Source organism: Anoplopoma fimbria, chromosome 12 (assembly GCF_027596085.1).
Source record: "Anoplopoma fimbria isolate UVic2021 breed Golden Eagle Sablefish chromosome 12, Afim_UVic_2022, whole genome shotgun sequence".
NCBI lineage: Eukaryota > Metazoa > Chordata > Actinopteri > Perciformes > Anoplopomatidae > Anoplopoma > Anoplopoma fimbria.
The window spans coordinates 23629288-23652935 of NC_072460.1; the positions used below are offsets into that span (position 1 = coordinate 23629288).

General features: G+C 38.2%; 1 protein-coding gene across 1 annotated transcript in view; it reads left to right on the forward strand.

The window, feature by feature from the left end:
* Positions 1-1960: 1960 nt before the first annotated feature.
* slc12a5b (solute carrier family 12 member 5b) overlaps positions 1961-23648 on the forward strand; it is a 30810-nt gene continuing 9122 nt past the window's right edge. Inside the window, exons 1-9 of the mRNA XM_054608769.1 lie at positions 1961-2003; positions 18328-18431; positions 18520-18633; positions 20128-20298; positions 22323-22377; positions 22482-22612; positions 22751-22998; positions 23086-23297; positions 23393-23560. Coding sequence (XP_054464744.1) covers positions 1961-2003; positions 18328-18431; positions 18520-18633; positions 20128-20298; positions 22323-22377; positions 22482-22612; positions 22751-22998; positions 23086-23297; positions 23393-23560 — 1246 coding nt within the window. The remainder of the gene's footprint in view (positions 2004-18327; positions 18432-18519; positions 18634-20127; positions 20299-22322; positions 22378-22481; positions 22613-22750; positions 22999-23085; positions 23298-23392; positions 23561-23648) is intronic.

Below are 23648 nucleotides of genomic sequence, written 5' to 3' on the forward strand. Positions count from 1 at the left end.
CAAGCAAAGAACTACTAATGGTTTGAAAAAACAAGCTTTCATCCATTAAATGCCAGTTGTGTTTTAGGCTATGTTATTTTTTGTTGCTAGGCAGGTGGTGTGGATTAATGATGCTCTTACAACTTCATACACGCATCATACAAGAATGTATAATCCAAAGCATGCAGTTTTTGTTTTTTTACAGCCACCAATATGTCCATATATTTTTTGCCTCATCGTCCAGCCTCCCAGCATTTGACTCATCTAATCTTCTTCCTATTTTGTCCCTTTGTCCTCTTTGTCCAAATCAACCAGCACTACCTCATTCATCACAATCTATCATTATTTTTCATTAAGCCACCTCTCCTTGGCTGCATGATGCTGCCGTCTTTACTAATTGAGAGGTCACTGGCGCTCAGGGACATCTACCCTGATAATTGCAAATTATTGATGGAAATCATACTCATTGTCTTTGTAAAATACTTGTCTGAGGTGTGAAGTGTTCAAATAGAAAAGAAAGCGTGGGTCATTTGATATAACTTCTGAATGCATTGTTAATTTTTCCTTTTTTAAATGAAAATCCATACAATTTAGTGACAATAAAAATAATAATAAACTTTATTTGTACAGCACATTTCAAACAAACAATGCAACTAAAATAAAAAAAAATGGAAAAAAATATAATTTAAACAAAGTACTAGATAGAAAACAAAATATTAAAATTCAATAAAACAGGGCAAAATATTAGGAATAAATAACATTTAAATAGGATTAATAAAAAATGTGTTTTCTGTAATATTCAATGCAAGATTAAAACACCATGGGTAATGTAATGGGATTTGAAACATGCTGTATCCCTGTTAAATAAATAAAAAATAAATAAAGTTGAGGGGCCTTTCCAGAGCTACCAACTACATGTTTCACCACAGCGTGATCAAATGGGGCTCTTATATCAAGAAGAACCAGTAAGAAGGAATAATAAAAGGACTACTAATGTACGATTCCCTTCACTGTCTATAAATCCTCCAAGAGCAGTCAAGTGCCTGTCTTATAATTTCATTTTTTTTCACTTAGATAAAGACTTAAATTGAAAAGCATACATTAAAGGTAAAATTTTGAAAAGAAATCTTGCCCAGCAGGTCAGACCATGGAAGGTCAACCAGTCTGTGAGGTAACAGTGCTGCATTTTAATTTCAATGAGTTATACAAGTGCTGCCTGCAGCCCTTCTACAGATAATGGGCCTCGGCCACGCAGGAAAAAAATATATAAAAGAGAGAAGCAGGGTGAGGGGAAAATAACAAAAGAGGGGATGAATACACAGTAATGAAATGGAATCGCATTCTCCATTTGAAAAAGAACATCAAAAGAGAGCTGCTTAATCTCAGGAGGCAGTACTTTGTCATCTGACATGCGTCCCCTCTGTCTCTCAATCCCTCTCCATCTATCCCTTTTTTTTTCATGATGAGATGGATGATGATGATGAACGTGCATGAGGGAGGGAGGGAGGGAGGGAAGAGAGAGAGGGAGGGATAATACCTCCTGAATACATGATGAATTTAGCCATTGGGCTTAAACTGACTAGGGGAGAGACGGAGAGCGTGCATGTGAGTGACACCAAGCACCATCATCCAAACTCCCCTGCAGCCTCTCTCAGTCTCTCCATCCTCCTCCCGAAAAGAGAGGCACATGGCATCACGCAACAGACAAGACAAGTGCAAGAAAGGATGAAACACTACTTCTTTTTTATATTTTTTTACTGAGCTACCAAGAGAAAAGAGCAAGTGAGACGCAAAAGTAGAAGCAGCATCTCGCTGTTGGCTCCCAGTCTGTCCAGCATCCAGCTTTAACCTTTTTCTAAGCAACGAGATCGGGAGTCAGTGTGCACAACCTGAGGAGGAGAGAGAGAGAGAGGGAGAGAGAGAGGGAGAGAGAGAGAGAGAGAGAGAGAGAGAGAGAGAGAGAGAGAGGATGCTGAACAACATGACGGACTCCGAGGAGGGAGAGGGGGGATCCAACAGCCAGGGTGAGTGATGGAGGATGGATGTGAATGTGACGTGAATGTGTGTGTGTGTGTGTGAGTGTCAGCATGGGTGTTGAATATTCATGTGCACACGTGTGAGTCAGGGAAAGTTAAGGGAAACAAGATCATGTCACTTCATCTGCATTTTGTTTGGTGAAGATCTAAGACAGAGAGGAATGGAAAGAGGAAACTCTGTCAGCTCTGGTTTTATGTGTGTGGATGATTGGATGGAAATCTTACACACATGTTGAGAGAAAATGGAAAAGGCCTTTTACTCTTAAACTCTTTCATGTCTCTCTCTGTAAAGAACATTTCCCCATGGGCAATATCTGCCTTTCATAATGTGTGTGTCTGTGTGTGTGTGTGTGTGTGTGTGTGTGTGTGTGTGTGTGTGTGTGTGTGTGTGTGTGTGTGTGTGTGTGTGTGTGTGTGTGTGTGTGTGTGTGTGTGTGTGTGCAGTCCAAGAGTGCCCAAATATGACTTCACCTTTCCAAACATATTGCATTATGTTTAAGGTGCAGAGCAACACCTTCAGTGTGCTTGCATTATTATAAACTATGAGCTGCAACAATTAATTGATTAGTCAATTGACAGAAAATGTATTTGCCACAGTTCTGATAATCGATAGTCAGTAGTTTTAGTAATCTGTGAAGCAAACATGGCTTTGTTTCGACGCTCAAACGCTTCGAATATCTTTGATTTTCTGACTGTTGGTCGGAGAAAACAAGTAAATTGGAGACATCGCCGGCTCTGAGATGAGAATGTGAATTTTTTTTCACTGTCTTTTAGCATGCTAATGGTTGTTGATGACTTAATTTTAATTCTGACACCTGTCACATGCACACATACATATTGATTCTAATATTTATGTGTATCATTTCAACTTCCTTGTGTATTTATTAATTTGTACTGTAACTCTTTAGCCAGTTGTATGTGTCCTTGCAACCGGTCTAATGGCAGTTTGTAATATAGTGAGAAAATACACCTGTTTTATGCACAGGGACACGAATTGTCTGTATTTTCTCGGTGCGACTCTTTCGGTAAGACATAAGGTTAAAAGGGAAAGTAAGGTTTGGGCAACAAAAAACACTTAGTTAGGTTGTGGAAAAGCATCATGGTTGAGCTTAAAATAACTACGTACAGTTGTGTTTGAAAGTCCTGTGTTTGTTGGGCACATCCACCAAAATTCTTGGATATTAAATACTACGTCACTTGTTCTGACTGTTGCATTTAATTTGTGTGTACATCATGAAAAAAGGATCCTAACTGACCTTCCTTTGGCATTATTTTCGTCCTGAGCAACACGAACGAAACTGACGAATACAGTGTTAGATCTTGACCGGTTTGGGCTTGTTGAATTTTTTATTTTTTTCCCTCGCACATCGCAGAAAGTGATCTGTTTAAACATACATGTGCAGCCAAGTCTAATGTGTATTTGGAAGAGCAGAACTTTTCTCCCACTGGAGGATTTTATTCCGAAAAGCCTGTTGTTTAAAACTATCAAATGGACAATTTACGAACAAATCTTGAATACATATTTTGCCTCTGAGCTGTAGTGCCATTGATCAATCTAGATTATTGTGATGTGAGTTGGCTAGTTTTGGAGATATCGGCTGTAGAGATGTCTGCCTTCTCTCAAATATAATGAGACTAGATGGGACTCAGCTTGTGGTGCTCAAAGCGCCAAAAACATACATTTGGAAAAACTCAGCAGCAACTTTTCTTTCCAGAAATCATGACCTTGTTTCTCAAGATATTCCACAGACCTTGTTGTCAGACACTTTCACGTGTAGTTCAAGTCGTACAAGTAAGAGGATAAATATGTTTTGTCCCTTTAAACACAACATTCTCACAACATCAGTTTTTGTTTTTTACGCTGACGACTCCCAGATCTATTTCTCATTTGACTCCAGCAACATAAAACAACTGAACAAAACACAATCCTGACTTACAGATGTTAAAAACTGACTCAGTCAAAACTTTCTCCGGTTAAACAGATCATTCTGAAGCCATTATCAACGTTTGCATAAATCTGGGTGTAATCTTCATATTTTAGCATCTCAACACTGGTTACCTTTTGTTTTAGAAGCACTTTAAAGCACATTGAGGGTTGGCCCTTGATTGTAATATTGACTAACTAACCCCTTACGAGCCTAAACGCTGCCTGAAATCCTCCAACAGAGGTCTGTCAGTAATTCCTAGGTCAAGTCTAAAAAACAGAAGAGACCGAGCCTTTGGAATCACTCTGGAATACTAGCTCTCGTTTTTCTTTCAAATCTCTCTAAAAAACATGGGGGTTTTCAACAGAGATTGCTTTTTCCCAACCAGTTATTCTTCTGCTTTTACTCTACTTGTTTTACTATGTATAAGATATTCAAACCTTTCATTATTACTGTATCAACATTATTTTTGTTCATCACTTTCTGATAATTTCTCTAAATAATTACACTTTGTAACTTGAAAAGTGTTAAAATATTCTATTGTATCAAGGCAGACTAGAAGAACACTTACAAATTCAGTCCGATTGTCCTCCATTTTCTTAGAGTTTACCTTTAACGCCAGCTTTGACACATCTTCTCAAGCAAATATATACAAAAAGTAGTCGGCAATGCACACACACCAGTGCTGACAAGATTGTGAAACAATTCAGCACAGTGCTTTGAGCTTAATGCTAACCGTTTTTGGCATGTTTACTATCCTGGTTTGGCTCATTCGCAAATAATTAGCATTAAAGAGTTTCAACTCAACTGCATTAGACTAAGAAACAGAGGAACAATTACTGTTTGTTTGAGGTCATGATTTGAGGTAAACCATTACACCATAGGAGTCAATAGAGTTGAATTTCATATGGACAGAGTAAGAAAACATGAGATATATGATGTTTTTCAGGTCAATAAGTACCAGTGAAAGAGAGAGTTGGCATTTCAGATGATAAAAAACAGAGCAAACAGAATAAGGATGTACTAATGACTAGAAAATCATCTCGTTAAGTTTTAAATGACGGATTTATGAGATCGCTGGAGGCTGCAAACACAAACAGCTATTGACCTTTCTCATAAATTACTTTCCCATTCAGCTCCATATTGATGTGTCTAAATCCCTTTGAGTTTTCTGTTGTGAGTCGTATATTACCTTTTTAATATGTTCTAAAGATTGTGTATCCGTTAAGAATTCATCACAATTTGCTTTTTGTACAACATCCAGTCAAGGCTGTAATTAATAACCGATGTTTTGTGGTAGTAACCTCACTCTTAAAGACCGACGGACTGAAAAATGTAAAATGTTGCTTCGCTAAAAGTAGCATTTTTAGAGTATATTCAGAGTTACCAGTTTATTAGGTACATCTCTACCGTGTAATGCACTTCAATACAAATATCTTGCAATATTTCCTTTTAGAGGCTTATATTTAGTTTTTTTTTGAGACTGTGTCACCTTTCTGAGGCTGTAGTTAATGGTGTTGTTGTGTTGGACTGCAAAGTGGTGGAAGTAGAATTGCCATCTTTACTGAAGTAAAAATAGCAATATAAATATACCCCAAAAATTGTCACTTAAATAAATGTATATGAGTATTAAAGAAGTATCAAAGTGGCAAAAGTAAAATAACTCGTAAAGGCAGCAATGAGAATGGTATATTTATCATATGTTTATATATTTTTGTAATAGTGTTGTTTTAGTGCTGCCAAAGTGGAGATAATTTAATTACTTTATATACAGTTGGGTGGTTGAATCAATCACATTGCAAACCTGAAAAGTAACTATAGCTGTGTATTCAACATAGTAAAGTAAAAGTACAAAACAACCTCCTGAGATCTAGTGGACTAAAAATATAGAAATGCATAAAATGGAAATAAAAGTAAAGTAAAAGTAAATGGATCTAGACATAAAAATACATTTATTCCAATACAATCTATAACAACACAACCACATCGTTTTCTAAGTGTCCTTGAGCAAGGCATCTAATCTTCAACCATCCTGACTGCATTGCCAGACCTTTAAACCAACAGTAAAGTCTTTAAAATGAGTGAAACAGAAGTCCTTCAGTCCATGTTCACAGAACTGTCGGGTCACAATGGAGCAGGATCAACCAAAACACCGCTGGTATCATGTGGAGCAGCTGGTGCAGGAGATAAACAAAGGTCATGTCAATGTGAAATATTTGGTGGGGTTTATAGAAAAGCATGTAATGACACCATGTGTGAGTAATGCAGGGTCAGAAATGAGGATTTGATTATAATGCTGGAGCTGACAGATGAAAACAAAGATACACATGCAGAAAGATGCAAAACAGAAAACAGATAATATTAAATGGTTTTTTTAAAAGCAGCCGTATAAACACACTTTTTTGTGGCTTTGGACATGCAGATGTTCATACTTGCAATCTAACATCTATTTATAAAAAGATATGTAGACAGAAAATGCAACAATCTCATATATGATCCATTATCGTGTATTATTTTACCATTTTATGTTTATTTTAAAGTACATCTTCTAGGTAACAAGGTTACAAGATGATGCATTGCAACCAAATGCAGCTTGTAGTCCCATTTTTTTTATTTTAACTTTTTCACACACATTTATGAAACTCAATGGCAGGTTTCACCCGTCTCGGTGTCCTTGTCATTTTGGTCAGTCAAAACGATCTCTGGGGACAGATGGTCTGTTTAGACTGGGAGAGATTAAACCTTGGTTGGAGGTGCATGAACACACACATGAATAGAATAGAAATGGAACAGGCATTGAAATGTTTTTCATGGTCATTTGACTTGAACAAAAGAAAATGATGATTGTTGTTAGTTGTCATGGTGACAACTCATGTCAGTGGCGCTGTAAAGTGTTGTTGCAGCTCGCTAGGAGCCCAGCATCCTGTTATATATATATATATATATATATATATATATATATATATATATATATATATATATATATATATATTATATTATAAGCAGTTTATAAACTGTTTACAAATTTCTTATGAGTGCTTGGAAATGTTATCAAATTAAATCCTCTGGAGACCCTGAATATCTGTGGCAAATGTTAATGGCAGGACAGCCAATTGTTGACTATATAATTCACTATGAACCAAGAATGCTAACACTATGGTGGTGCTAGGGGGAAAATCAAGGGTTCAAAGCCCACAGGATTTATTGTCTGTGGATCATGAATGTCTGTAGTTAATGTATTGATGATCCATCTAATAGTTGTTGAGATGTTTCAGTCTGGACCAAAGTGTTGAACTAGGAATGGGAACATGATGATACTTCATAGAATAGGATGAACTTTATTAATCCCCAATGGGGAAACTGGTTTGCCACCATAAACAAAGACATACACAATACATTGACAAAGACATAGACACAATATACACAATTATATAATAATCTCATGACGCTTTAGATTTATCTTGTGACCCACAGTGGGGGTCTCGACCTCCAGGTTGGGAATAACTGCCGGTCACTTTATTAAAATGAAACGCTTCCAACTGGAACATTTTAACTAAATTGCTTCTCACACAACAGAGTTGCTCTTTCTCTCCCTCTCTCAGGTGAATGAGTAATGGCTGACAGGGAACTAATCAATTCATTCTACTTAAAGGAATACGCAGATTTATTGGAACAAGATGAGATGTAAGATAATAGTATTTCAAGGCTCATACCTCAATTATGTATGCTGAGCAATAATAGGCTCAACACATGTAGGAAGGAAGGCAAAAAAAGCATATTATATACAGTGTTCCTTTAAGGGAATATTTTACCAAATTGGGAAATACCGTTATTCCCCATTTTGCCTAGAGAAGGTCGATACCAAACCTCCTGCCCTCCTAACACGACCACAGTCCGCTGAGATGGACTTAATCGGCTCGCCAGATGTTGTTAGTTCATCCACCGTTGTTTGAATCAGAATCAATTTGTTTGATTGCCCATACGTTAATGCAGAGTGTCCACCATTGTAATTTCACTGAGCGACGAAGGGTCACCTGACAAATAAGCGTAAATGGAAGAGTGATGCACTGACAAAACATCCATCTCAACCTTATGCAGATGATGAAGCGTTGTCTTTGCTGAAGAGTCATTGCTGACAGCTAAAGAAGGACAAAAAAAGTCACCAGTTACTACACTATATTATCACATTAGTAGTATTTAAGAGAGGAACAGAAGCAGCAGCATCACGTACTGTGTTACATTAAACAGTCAAGTAATCACAAAAAAACAACAGCTGTTACTAAAAGCTGAAACTATGAAAAATAAAATAATATTTCAACATGATAAATTGTGTAGACATAAGCAGTCATGTAATTGTGCATCAGGAATTATGTCATCGCAGCGGACTGCTGCATTATTTAAAGCTGCTCTCTTAATGCCATATAAGGGATTTTAAAATTGCTGCTTCTCTGTAATTTCACTGATGTGTCCTCAGCTGATTTACAGCTTTAATAAACTGGCTCAGGACAGGAAACACAGTGGACAATTGTCAGCAGCAGCACTGAGGTTTGACATATCAGATTCACCCTTAACCTCCAGCATGTGATGGATGTGTTTTGCAAAGGATAGGTTTTAAAACGTGAGCAACATAAAGAAAAGACTATGTTTACATGCACGAATTCTTCTTCTTTTTGTACTTTTAAGACAATATTCTTACCAAGCTGCTTACATGGCTTATGAAAATGAGTATTACACCAATATTTCGTCTTGTTCGACCATGTGAACCCGCATCCTCCCTCTTTCATTCCTTCTAACACTTTCTTGAAAAGTTCAGCGTTGCAATATATGTGCGTTTCCAAAAACCTAAGTCCTTCATAATGTTTAAAAGTTGGTCTGTTTCTCCTTCTGATCAGAAATGCGAGCTTTTATTTTGGGCATGCGTCTTTGCAAAGTCTTAGCTAGTTAGTTTGTGTATAACTAGTGTACAACAAACAGAGCTGAACGTAAACAGGAAAGAGGCAGAGTGTCGAAAAGTGCCGTTAAAAAAAAACATTTAGGCGATTATTACAAATTTGCTGTCGAAAAATATCCAAAGAATGATCCTAAAACCTGATTAAAATCTGCTTATTCCACATGTCTTAATAAGAACATGCTCCATTTGGAATAAGACCTAATTCAGAATATATAAGCACAATATGCTGTTCACATCCCCGATATCAAATTTGGAATATTGTCATATTTGGAATTTTAGTGGAAAATGAGTTCTACGGTCTCTTAAATTACTGATCACAGAATGAAGAGTGTTTCAGACATTGACTTTAATTCATAAAAAGCGAGAAGGTCAGAATGTCGAAGTTGGATTTAGAATATAGAGTACATTAACATCGATTGATACAATTCAATATGCTTAATGTATGAGCTAGGTACATTTTATTTCAAACTAAACCCTCTGCATGTTTTCTTACTGGACGAGCCTTTTGCTTGTTGGCAGGTAGACACTTTCATTGACCTGCTGTAGATTGCACAAGGGATGGTTCAAGTCTAAAACTCTTTTCACACTTTATATATAAGGCTTCTTGTGAATTGGGTCGCGATGGTTTGTCACTTGTAAAAGGTTGTCCCCTAGAAAAAAAAGTTTGGATGTGAAACAATTGTGTCACACCAGCACTTTTCAGTGACATGACTCTCTGAGGCTTTGGTGGCTTTACTAAGGCCGTGATCTCACCACAGACCACTTTGACATCCTGGAGCAGAGTGACTGAACTCGTTAAGGAGAAGTGGGAAAAGTGATAGAGCTCTCGTCTAATCCTCCCACTGAGCCACAACATATATACCACCCACTTGTCTCAGATTGGAGATTATTAAAAACTGTGCGGTCTAATCCTTTCTTCCTCATCACTTCCCCTCCCACAACAGCGAGCCAGACATGTTTCATCATTACGATAAACAGTTGGTTTCCACAATCCCACATACACAAAACCATCTGCTGGAAATATCCTTTATACTTGAATCGGCAGCTGAAATGATTCCACAACAAAATACACAAACAACTCTTGTTTGAGTAACATTTGCTTGAAATTACGGAGATGGTAAATAAAATAAATTTTTTATCAAAGTAGTTGTGACTTGTTTCAGTTGACTTGAGTCTAAGAGCCACAGGCAGGATTGGGAAGTCTGAAAGTTGAGACGGACTAATGAATTGGTGATTTGGTCTTTTTATTGGATTTGTTGACGGTAAAACAAAAAAGAGAATATTTCTTTCGTTATCCTTTAGTATCATCAAACACAAATGTGAAATGATGCCAGAAGGATCCGAGAAATTAGTTTAAACAGATGAGAGGTAAACATTTATTAGACGTGTATAACCTGCAGTACAGCATTTCTATAAAATAACCAGAACAATGATGTAAATACTTTAAGACACATCTAAGAATTTCCTTCTTTTTTTTTGTGAAACTTTAAACAACTTCATGTTGTGCTGTTTTTTCTGTCTTTCTTTTCTTCCATTCATCAGTTTACTTTATCACCACTTTCTCATCCAAATGTATCCATGCCCACTCAAGTTTCTAATACATGATGAGGTCAAATCTACCTTCATAAACCCTTTAGTGCCTCTAGCTGTGGATGAATCATTTAATGTTCCCTTGTCTGGGAAAATGTGGAGAACGCTCAGCAGCTGCCTGGTCTGGGGTTTGTTTTCATCCCAAAAAACACAAATGAGTCAGTTACTACAAATACCTACCTTTTCCCCCATTACAGATAAGCCATGGGCATATTTGTTGTAGGAAAATAACTTTCAAGCTTGTTCCATTGACGCTAAATCCACTCCCACAGTCATATTCTTGGCTAATGATTTTCTATAAAATCAATTGAACACTCTTGTGTTATCTAACTAGAATCAAGTTGATACTTCCTATAGGTGTATGCATCTCTAATCCTGATTGTGAGCACATAATCAGTCCAGTCCAGTTGAAATCTGTTGTTGTTGTTGTTGTTGTTGTTGTTGTTGTTGTTGTTGTTGTTGTTGTTGTTGTTGTTACTTCCTACCTTAAATCGGCAACCTGCTGAGCTTTATCACCGGATGATGCTCAAAGGGAGGAGTGATAATCTTTCTGCAAGACCTGAATTAGGTAAAACAAACAGAGGCTGCATTTATAAAGCAACTTTCTACTTTACGAGAAAAAGTGGTTTCAAATTTGAGTCTCATTCACTCATTCACACGTGCACGAATGGTGGCAGCACATTTTGGCCTGCCCTTTGGACCAACTTGGGGTTCAGTGTATTGCTTAAGCACATTTTAACATGTCAAAAGAGGAGCCTGGTACCGAACAGCCACTATTGTGATTAAAGAACGTACTGCGTTCCAAGGCAATTACTTACTATGCCAAACTGTAAAGTCTGGCCCTGGTCATCGCCATCTTGTTTTTTTGCAACCAGTGAACGGAGATGACCATATTTGGAATGCTGAGGAGGGACTTAGAAACACCGTATACGGCCTTTTGTAGGGTAGCGACCTGTCAATCACAAGGTAGCCCCGCCCTAAAGCATACCCTGCTTTATTATGCTTTATCTTCAGCATTGGCTTTTCTTTTCAGAACCAGAGGTTGCCGCCTGTATATAATAGCAGGTTTATTGCAGAGGACCAAAGGAAGCACAGTGTCAAATAGTAAAGTTGTTTTTATGAATAGTTCTCGAGCCACATACCAAGTGGTTTTGAACGGGCACTGTATTATAAACAGCCTATATTTTTTTGCTCCTCGACTGTGTTTATATTTATGTATTTATACACTACCTGTTTATAGTGTGTGTGGGACTGTGGGTGTTGCATCTTCTCACCACATTCAAGCCTATGCTGGCTCACAAACACGTGAACTAACACAGGAACACCACGGTCTCATAAGCATCCAAGTTAAACAAGGAACAGTTTGTCCCCTGGAGTGTGATTCTCTTTGGCGAACAAGCTTGTACGTGTTGGAGAGACTGAAGAGGGAAAGGGATTTCAGAGGAAAAGGCATGGTTTTGTTGAACAACAAAGCTTCACATCTGGAAATATTGGAGGCTGGTTTGGATTTTGAGATGTTGTTTTCTTGTTTTGATGATATCTGTTGACAAGTTGATGGATGCTCTAAAAGTTGAAATTCGTAGTTCATGTGTCTGCGGGCCTGGAGAAGCATATAGTGGTAAAATAATCACCTTCGCCATCATCATGCACACATCAGGACTTTCAGAAAGTGTACCACATGAGGCAGTTCTGTTAGACTTTAATATCACGACTAAGGGGGCTTTTAATCTAACTTGATGCTGTGCGTGTCTGGAAAACAATGGAGCGCAAAATAAAGTGTCTTCTGCTGCAGAACATTAAATTTGGTTGATGAGAAGAAGCTTTTGGAAGTGCGAGCATGCATTCATCATGCAACGTGACCAACGAAAACAAAGGTTCCATTCAGAAGCATTGTGATGCGCTCAGGCTCTGTTCGGTGAAGACAGAGTATTGGGCTGAGGTTAGTAATAACGTTGTCATGATGTGTTCACATGTCATCTCGTAAAATGGCAAAAAAACAGATCAGGTATCTCTAAAAGTTATATTTTCTCCCTTTTTTCTTTTGTGTTGATCCAATCAGTGACTCTGATCTGTGAGTTTCACGATCCATTGCACCACTACTACGTTTACCTTCTTAATTTAACTGTATATTGGCCACTGTAGTTCTCCTTAACACTTTGCACACGAGAGAAGTTTCAGTTGGTTGCAATCTGCGACCTCACCGCCAGATTATTCTGTCCTCCTTCCTGTTTTAATGGCAAGTTTTTACATTTAAAGTCGATCCACCTTTGGCAGACAGCATCACATTTCAGTGTCACCCCTGCTGACTACAATCTGCCCGAGAGACAGAAGCACCACGCAGGCAGCAGACATTTAAAGAGTGTAGGTCAGCAGATAGATTTAAATTAAACAAATGACTTCATGGAATTAGCTTTAATTCCCCAGTTACAGCAGGCGAGGTGAAAATGGATGAGGGACGTGTTGATGTGATTGTGACGTTTGGTGTGCAGCTGATTGGTGCCGTTCTCTCACATGCAGAAGTTCATTTTTTGCCTTCCTCCTGTGGCCTCCAGCAGCTGCTGGATAATCCGCTTGAGCCTCTGCCCTATTAAGCTTTTAAAAGCCGATATAAACTGTCCATTTTGTAATAGCCGTGTCACATCAAGGGTACAAATCTACACCGCCCCGCCTTTCATCTGCATGCAGAGTCAGAGTCAGAGTCACAACTCTGCAGCGGCATCATTACAGACATTTTTTAGAGCTTGTAATTCCGCAGTGATGTCATCGTTCTGAGCCGATCACTTCTTATCAATAAGTCATATTTGACTGTCTCTCTGGAGGATAAAACAGAGATGTAGACAGAGGGATTATTCATTAGTGCCAAACAAATCATTTAAAATCTGCTGAACATTTGAATCATAAATTTATCTGGAACGTTTTGGTTGTCAGGGTTCGTTCAGGACAAATTATTTTTAGTAATTTAGCTATTTACTTGTGTGTATGTTTGTGTGTTTGTGTGTGTGTTTGTGTTTTGGACAGATTACTCTCTGGACATCTCCCTCAAACATTAACACATGGACTAATCTTTGTAATTTACAATCTGTTTTCATTCCTCTTTGTGTCATTTACTAGTTTGGTACTTTCTTACTTCTGGAGAACCAAACCTACGAGGCTCATGAATAAACCTGCATTTATGATGCACTTTTATAGAATTAGCAACTATTTAAAGCACTTTATGCACAGGTGGCAAAGGCATTTCAGGGTTCAGCATTTTGCCCAAGGATACTTTGAGATGTAGACTGCAGGAGCCAGGGATGGAACCACAGGAAGCTCTACCTCCTGAGGTATCTTATAGTTGTGGATAATATTTTTTGCCCCAGATATATTTGGCTTTCAGAAAAATATGTAAAAAACTATTGGATGGATTGCCAGGAAATTTGGTGCCAACATTCAAATTCCCCCCAGGATGGATTTCTCTTTAATTATATTAAAAGACAATAATATTTAACTCACATTTACACATTAAAACATGAGAGATTGAGCCATTAAAGTCTTAACTTATTTACTTACAATCTAAACTGCGTCATTTTATTAAGACCTTATTACATATAAACCAATAAACACATCCCTCCTTGCAAAAAATAAGATACGGGCTGAAGGTTGAAGCAATTTTGTGTTTTAGAGTTGCATTAGGAAGTAGTTTTAGCATTGCATACAGACAAAGGAACACAAAAGAGCTCATCCTGGGGCAGTAATTTGCCGTGGACATGATGAATACGGGACGAGCGACCCCATCTGACCCGGACATTAAAGACAAAGTCCACTCAGAAGTTTTGTGTTGTTGCTTAACACGTCCCCAAAGTATTCTGTCACCTTAAACTTACCTTACACTCGCTGTGTCTGATCCCTGGTTCTTTACTGCTTGGCTTCATTTCTGCTTCTAGATTTTGCAATTACATTTAAGTTTTTGTTGCTATGGTGATGTCTGTGATTTTTCCATGAATGATTTCTGATATTCCTAGAAGCTTTTACGACTGAATACGGATCAGTCTTAAGTGCCGTTCACACCCATATAACCCGAGTTCTATTCAGTTGCAGGAATTTATCTATATAGGTCGCCTTAGACATTCTTTTATCTCCCGTCCAATGGTTCTCCTGTGTTATCTAATCAAAGGGAAACTGCTGTCTGTGCTTTGATTTTGTCAGATGTGCACTACAGGTCGTCCAAAATGCCAGAGATAAATAAATAGACAGACAGACAAACATCTTTTAGCCACTTATGAGCTCAAACAGAGGCAGGAATCCTCGGGCAAGGCACTTCTGGTTGTATCACAGAACAAAAATGTTTTCTTCCTGCATTACAGCCCTCAGGTAGCTCTACCGGATTGGCTGACTCATCTTTTAAAACAGATTTTTTTTCCATCTGAATGAAAGTGCTACAGAGAATAAAACAGTAAACAAATAGAATTTTAAAATGGAATGGAATTATTTTTAATTAGAAAAAGAAATACAATTAAAACTGCTGTCTTACTGTAACAATCTAGAACACATTTACTAGATTGTAGTGATTTGACCTTTCACTGACAGCGGCAGCTACTTTTTCCTGTCGCAGAGTAAACATGTCTGATCCATTTCTTTAAGTAGCTTTGTAAACCAGGTGTCAAATCTTAAAATTCATACTAAAATATATGCTGAGATATTTTAGAGATGGATTAATGTGGTCTGTTTTTGTCTGCTTAACACTCATTCTGATTTTATTTTGAATGCCTGAGCTTCAAACCGTCCCGGTCAGAGCAAGTTATTAAGTCAAGTCAAGTCATTAATTAATTACAATTCTACTAATTAATTAGTTATGAATCAAGTCATTAATTAATTACAATTCTACTAATTAATTAGTTATGAATCAACATTTTGTAGTTGTTTTCTGCTTTAATATAAAACAGTAAATTGTCAAGGTAAAATAAATACTAGTGTGTCGTCTGCATATCTGTTATATTTTAACCTCAATCATCGTTACTTTTAGTCACTTTTTAAACTTGTGATATTGGGGATTACAGTTTAAAGATTTATTTTCTGACTGGCTGAAAAATTTGGAGGTCCTCCCAGTGTATGTCAGTGGTCCAATTTTTGTTGAATCTATGTCTTTGTGCTCTGAGGAATTAGAAGTAGACTTGCTAGAGAAAAAGGGCTCTGGTTTATCTTTCACATCAGAAAGTGTAAAGTCAGACGTGGTTCATAATATGTGTGGTTTCACACAGCTGAGCCCTCGCAGGGAGACCAGATCTTTGCTCTCTATGCCGCGGGATTTGTGAAGAGAGGGGTCAACATAATCTACAACGTCGGCACGCTCAAAATGACAATGCTAACATGCAGATGTTCAGCATCATATATCGAGAGACATAAATATTGACAGCAGTCAACAGTGACAAAAATAATAATTTGATCCCATTTGAATTGTGTCATCAATTACACATATTATATTTGTCAATTTAAAAGATAATTTTGGGAGTCAAGAAAGTCTCAGTGAAAGATCTGCCCTCTACTGAGTGCTCCTCTCTGGTTATGAAATGTCACTGACACACTTCTAAATGCCGCTCAAATGCCATGATACGTGCAGAGATGAAGAAATCTACTATGACAGGCCAGATAAAACATATTTAACCTTGTCTGTCACAGTAATGGATCAGGAGATTGGTTGGTTACACTCCAAGGTCACTCAGCTTTCACTGCAGTGAAAGACGAGGTTGGGGGTTTGTATTGTGTGAGGTTTGTTTTGACAGCTTGTAAATTAAACATTGTTGTCGACATTTGTTGGGTGTGAAATACAGATTTAATAGCTCACCTACAGCTTTTATTATGACTTTGAGACACATGTTTTAGCAGTTCACTGAGGGTCAGGAGGCAGAAAACAGATGTTAGATCCAGACTGTTAAGTGTTTGGTTCAGCTAATTCTGTGTAACCCAAAAAACAAAGTCTTCAATACTTAATACATCAATTGTTTTTGCAAAATATATTAATGAAACAATACATTTTTAAATATTTTAAGAAATTATTAAACTCAACCTCTGTGTTTTAAAAGGTTGTATTATTTTTATTAATGGCTCTTTATATTTCATATACTTTTTATTGTCAGTGGCCCCTCACCTTTCAGCCAATCACAACAACAATATGACCAACTTGTACTACGCAAACACACATAAAATACTTATACATGCACAGAGAGAAGTCCTCACACACACACACACACACACACACACACACACACACACACACACACACACACACACACACACACACACACACACACACACACACACACACACACTCACAAAGGCATTTAGTAAAACATGGTTTTAAAGCTGATTTCACTCTAAGCCAAGTGCTGAAATGAGCTTTAAATGCAGATTTAAAAAAAAAGAAAAATCATGTTGGATTACACAATACTCAGGTGGCTAAAAGTAGAAATAAAAGACATGATGTGAGCCTTAATGTCACAAAAATGCAGTTTTGATGGTCAGATCTACATAATTGTCTGACGCACAGTCTCAGATTATTTGGTTCTTAACCTACAATTAAAAGAGTGCACGTTGGTCTTGAAGTAATTTTAAAGGTCTTTTCACATCACTAATAAAGGAAAGTTTAAGGTGTTTTGGAGTTTTGAATGTGTTGTGTTCAGGTACTGACAGGAAGCTGATAAAAACTCTAATCCGTCCTGCAAACTCCAAAATGAGATCAAAATTGACATGCTGTCTAATCCAATTTGTCAGGCAGTACGTCTTTAGGAGAGCAGTAGTTCAAAGGATTATGTGCTGCGTGAGAGCAGTTTGGCTGGCATCTGACTCTCCTCTTTGCTTTAAAGATTAGTGTATAATGCTGCCGCGGCTTGGGGAATTGAAAGAGACGACTTGATTGTGTGGCTTTCATCAACCGCGAGCTGCAGGACCTCCCTTACATGTGGCTCCTTTCACAACTTGTACAGGATTTCAAATGCATTTGTACTCCAAGATAATGGATTTTGCTCAGGTTTCAGCTTACAGGAAGGAGGCAAAGAGATATCCCATAATGAGAAGTTATAGTGGGGAGTAAAATATGATGCAACAAAATAAGAATGTAAATTCAAGATTTGGATAAAAGAAGAAGTTCTCGCAGCGAAGACTTAATCCTATTAAATGAGGAGGATATTAAAACCGATATGGCTGCCTGTGGTTTTACAGTCAGAACTGTAATAAAACTGATTCAGAAAACTTAGACATTAGATTTCATAAATACTCACTGAATTGAGTAAAGTGTTAATGCTGCTTTCATCAACATATTTGTTTTTGCAATCAGTCAAATGACTACGTGTAATAGGAAATAAAAGCAACACTGATTTACTGATCTTCATACATGCAGTACATTTACTTTCTCAATTCAAATAATTTATTCATTTTTCAACTTTTATACAAACATTCAAATACAAAATGTAATAAACGCCTGACATTTAAGTACACTTATACTTCCAGACTTTGAGAGAACCCCGGATGGTTTAAGGTGCTTAGTGTCTTAGAGATGAGAGATGATGACTGCCTTCTTCCAACTGAGGATAATCAGTCGTCTAGTTTCAGCTATATTTGATATCTGCATCTCTAAACCAAAGATAGAAGTCAGAGGGTTGTGATCGATATCTTTGCTATACATAAAAGCTCCAGTAACAATTTGACAGCTCCTTGTTAAATACCAAGTGATGGAACATTTTAACAGTCTAAATAGATTTATTAACAATCTAGAAGTCATTTTGTTGTCATCATAAATACATAGCATCTGTGAGCAGCTGTGCATGAAGAAGACTCTGCTCTAACTCTGCTAGTTGGTGCTTCTGTGTTTCAGGTGATGGGAACCCCAAAGAGAGCAGTCCTTTCATCAACAGCAGTGCAGGCAGAGACCTGGATAAGAGCCAGCAGTATGACGGCAAACACATGGCTCTGTTTGAGGTGGGGATCGTTCTCACAGACCAGTATAAAACCTGGAGTTTTATATGACCAGTTCTAATTTTGTGTTTCTGTGTGTGTGCTGCTGCAGGAGGAGATGGACACCAGTCCGATGGTCTCCTCTCTGCTCAGCAGTCTGGCCAACTACTCCAACCTGCCGACAGGAAGCAAAGAGCACGAAGAGGCCGAGAATAACGAGGAGGGGGCACGTCCGTCTAAAAAACCTGTCAAGGTAGAGTACTGAGTGTGATCCATTCATTCCTACGCAACAGTGATCTGAAGCAGAAGAGCAGCTTTATCTGAAAATATATCATGAAACTCACAGTTCAAATGTCAGTTTTTGTGTTGTTATACTATAAAATATGTTCATATGAGAAGTTATCATGTTTAAATAGGTCGAGACTTTAATAAACACATGGCCTTATGGGTGCACACCATACAATGTATATTTGAGGTGGACGTCACCCCATGAATAAGACATTTTTAGGAGACCAAAAATGTTACAATCAACTTACATGAATTGAAAACACACTGTGAAAGGGTTAAAGTTGTAGGAAGAAAACATGGACAACTCTCAGACCGGACAACGCCATGGTAGCAACCTGTCAATCACAAGGTAGCCCCGCCCTAAAGCATCCCCTGCTTTATGATCTATTTTATTCTAAATAGGACCATACTTTACTAAATGAACATCATGCTGTATTGAAGAAGACTTGAAACTAGAGATTGAGACCATAAACTCATGTTTACAATGTTTACTGAGGGATTAAATCAAATGAGAAGTCATTTTCTCATAGACTTCTTTTTGTAACGAGAGGAGTCGCCCCCTGATGGCCATTAGAGGGGATGCAGGTTTAAGACATTGGCTTCACTTTGGCTGCTTGGTGCATACAACTACATTTAAGTGTATATATATTAAATTAACCAGCAATACATTGACGACCTGGTTACCCTTTTGCACATATTTTAGAAATTAAGTCTGCAGGAAAAGACACAGACAGAGGACTGCACTATAACGAGACGTTACTCAGACTGAGTCACGTGAAGGATGCTGCAGTCAAGAGCATCACCAGCATTCCAATCTGTACAAAACACAAGCAGTGACTATCAAACACCTCAAACTTTAACTTTAAGGACCAGCAAAGACCTAAGAAATCTGATTTCTACCGTCAAACTTTTGATAAAAAAAAGTAAAATCTTCTGCCCTCTGTTAACTGAAACCAGATAGTTGTACGAGAAATTTATAATTTATGAGTGAAAGGGAGATTAACAACTTTCCGTATAACATTTGGCCCCTTGGATCAACTTTGTGGGCATTTACATTTGTTTTTACACACAATTCTCAGCAACGAAAAAAGAGATCTATGGATAGATGTACATAGATACATTTATTATGCAAACTACTTTGTTTGAATGTGTTGCTGCCAGCCAACAGATTCCTCAACGGGACAACGAAGAAAAGGAGAATACACATTTCTCTTCCAACCTCTCTGCAGAGTTACTCAGGGTGAATAGACCCATTTCAATCAAACAAAGAGCTTGTCGTCTTCTCTTTGTGTTTGAAAAGAATAAAACCCCTTTCTTTCTAATGAAAAGTTGGACAGAATATATTTCAGCAGACAGAGACTAAACAACAAAGTGCACTACTGCTCGATTATAACCCCATTTTTTAATCCATGTAAAATGAGTGACAACCAAGACACAAAAACGTTGTGCTTCTCAGGCTCCACAGCTTGGTACTCTGATGGGTGTGTACTTGCCGTGCATCCAGAACATTTTTGGGGTGATCCTCTTTCTGCGGATGACTTGGATGGTCGGGGTCGGAGGCGTCTTCGGTTCCTTCATAATCGTCTTCATGTGTTGCTCCACGGTGAGTAAAACTATAAAACTGCTGTTATGTATTTGTTGTGAAACACGAAGGCTCTTTGTGACTAACTGCTCAGAAAACAAATGTTACATAAAAATACGAGTGTTAAATTTATTGCAGGCCGATAGAGCTGTAAACGTCCATCCACAAAATCACAGCAAGTGGTTGCTCAGAACACACATATTCATATTTATATGTTTTTTATTTTATTTTATTTGCATCAACAACGATACAGGAGTGAGATACAGATGGGAGGGTTTTTTATTTAATATTTTTCTTTAGTTTGTTTTTATTTGCAACAACAAAGATAAAGGAATGACGTACAGATAGGAATGCTTTTTCAAATTATTATTATTTATATATATATTTTTGCAACAACAAAGGTAGGTTTTATTTATTTTTAGTTGCAAAAACAAAGATTAAGGAATGACATACAGATAGACAAAAATGTTTTTCTAATTATTATTATTTTTATTATCATTGCAACAACAAAGAAACAAAAAATGACCTACAGATGGCAAAGTTTTTTATTTGTATTTTCTTTTTATTTGTTTTATTTGCGAAAACAAAGATAAAGGAATTACACACAGTTGGGAAGGTTTTATTTTATTATAATTATTTTTGTTTTATTTGCATGAGCAAATACACTATAATGAGATGCAGTTAAGAAGAGTTTTGTTATGTATTTTTATGTTAAACAACAAAGATACAGGGCTGACATACAGAAAGGAAAGTTCTAACATATATAACACTAATAAAAAAACTGTGGATGTGGATGCAGAGGAAGATGTGTGGTGAATAACCGTTGTGTGGAAGCAGCTGTGTGGAGTCAGTTTGGTCTTAAAAGTATTTGAGGCATTTGTGTTTGCAGCCATAACGGAAACAAACACAAGGACTGTCTGTAGATAGATTTGCATGTCATTAAAGGGGGTGTTATATGAACTTCAGATTTTTTTTTCTTTTTCTGCAGATCTTTTTCTCGGAAAAAACACTTTGTGCTTAAGCTTGAAAAATAAATAAGCATAATCATTATTATTAAACTACAGTCTGCTTTAATATATAACAGGCATTGCACAGATGCTGAAGGTGATAATAAATCCTGGCATAAGGTGGTCTGCCAATAAACCCACTAACACCACCAACATCATTTTGCTGCTCCGTCACCAACCAACTCACGCGGGGTTAACAGGCTACAAATATAGTGATGACCTTAAACATGCCTTGTGTGTTGTGACATCTAGCGGCGAGGCTGCAGATTGCAACCAGTTGAAACTTCCTTTGTTCGCCGATGGGAAAACATGAAAACCAGAATGAGCCTTGCTATAGCCAGTTGTTGAAAGAGTAGCAGTTTTTAAGTGAATATTCAGTGGAAGTTGCAGTTTGTGCAGAAATAAGTGCTGCAGCTCCTCAAGACCAACAGAGGTTTCCCATGTTTTGGTTTTCGGCCCTGGATGTCATGTGTTTTTTTGATCGAGAAAGGGAAGCAAAATGGTTTGTCCGTTCTGGGCCACTGTAGAAACATGGCTGCCGGCTCCGTATGTAGATATAAACAGATCCTTCTAAGGTGACAAAAACACAAATATTCTTATTTTCAGGTGAATATAGACCAAACAAAACCAACTTATATATATATTATTCCTTTTTATACCAATAGATCTCCCTAAATGCTGCACACACTGTTTCTTTAAAGGTGACTATTAAAATTAAGGCTTCCCCCTCTTAGTCGATTAATCGACTAGTCTGCTGTTTTGGTCTCAGTAGATTAGTACTTTTTTACGCTTTTATGATACTTAAGGACTTATTAAGACACTTGAGAGCACATCTCTGGTAAACACAACCTTTTAAGGGGAGGGTTTATGTGATTCTTTGTGGAGTAACGCGGTTTTACAGATCTGTCTATTAAAAACTACGACTGGATTAGTCAACAAAATTGTACAATTGTTAGTCGACTCGTTGTTCAAGGACAGCCCTTATTGAAATCCTAAGATGTATTCCTAACCTCCTCTGTTGTGTGCTGCTTTCTCCAGACGATGCTCACAGCCATCTCCATGAGTGCCATTGCAACAAACGGAGTGGTACCAGGTGAGTGGGTGAATATCTGAGAGTGGATGTACTGGTGTGACAGAACAGCTGGTGTGACAGAACAGCTCACCGACTCTTCTGTGTGTTTTTTTTTTTACTCACAGCTGGAGGTTCATATTACATGATCTCTCGCTCTCTGGGGCCGGAGTTTGGTGGAGCTGTTGGGATCTGCTTCTACTTAGGCACCACTTTTGCAGGTGCCATGTACATTCTGGGCTGCATTGAAATCCTGCTGGTGAGTAGAATATTGTCTTTACAGCCTTAAATATTGTCTGTTTGTCCATATTCTGTTTAATAACCATTTCCTCATTCTTCCACCCTTCTCCACCACACCTTGCCTGGTCTTTCTCCCTCCATCTTTCCATTCTTTCAGATTTATATCATCCCGCAGGCAGCCATCTTTAAGATCGAGGGCCTGGAGGGTCAGGAGGCAGAGCTGGCCCTCCTCAACAACATGCGGGTCTACGGCACCCTGGTACTGGGCTTCATGTCGCTGGTGGTGTTTGTCGGGGTCAAGTATGTGAACAAGCTGGCGCTGCTCTTCCTGGCGTGTGTCATTCTCTCCATCGTGGCTGTTTATGCCGGAGTCATCAAGACCGCCATCGACCCCCCCATCTTCCCGTAAGTGACTCGCTCATTCACTTCTCAAAGTCTCGCCGGAGATGATCCGAGGAATGTGACGATGGTACGTGTTGACTTTCTTAACAGCGTCTGCCTCCTGGGGAATCGAACGCTCCTCTCTAAAGGTTACGACGTCTGTGCAAAGGTCATGGAGATAGACAATGAAACGGTCACCACCAAACTGTGGAGGACCTTCTGTGACTCTGACGGTCTCAATGCCACGTGTGACGAATACTTCACCACCAACAACGTGACGGAGATACAGGGCATCCCAGGGGTCACTAGTGGCATCCTGGCAAGTAAGAGAAGCCTGATCAATAATACCCTCTACCAATCATCAGTATGAGGATCAATCCACCTCACATGCTCATTAAGATGTCCCTCTGTTTGTTAGAGAACCTGTTTGGGAACTACCTAGAAAAAGGGATGTTCCTGGAGAAGCGTGGTCTTGCATCAGAGGTGAATACAGACGGTCCGCCAACCAGCTCCAACCGCTACGTCATGTCTGACATCACCAGCTTCTTCACCCTGCTGGTCGGGATTTACTTCCCATCCGTCACAGGTTAGCAGCAGAAGAGAACGTCCTAACCTGTTTGAGGGGCTGTCTTTATCTTTAAAGCTGCTCTAATCTATATTTTTATCGTAAAATG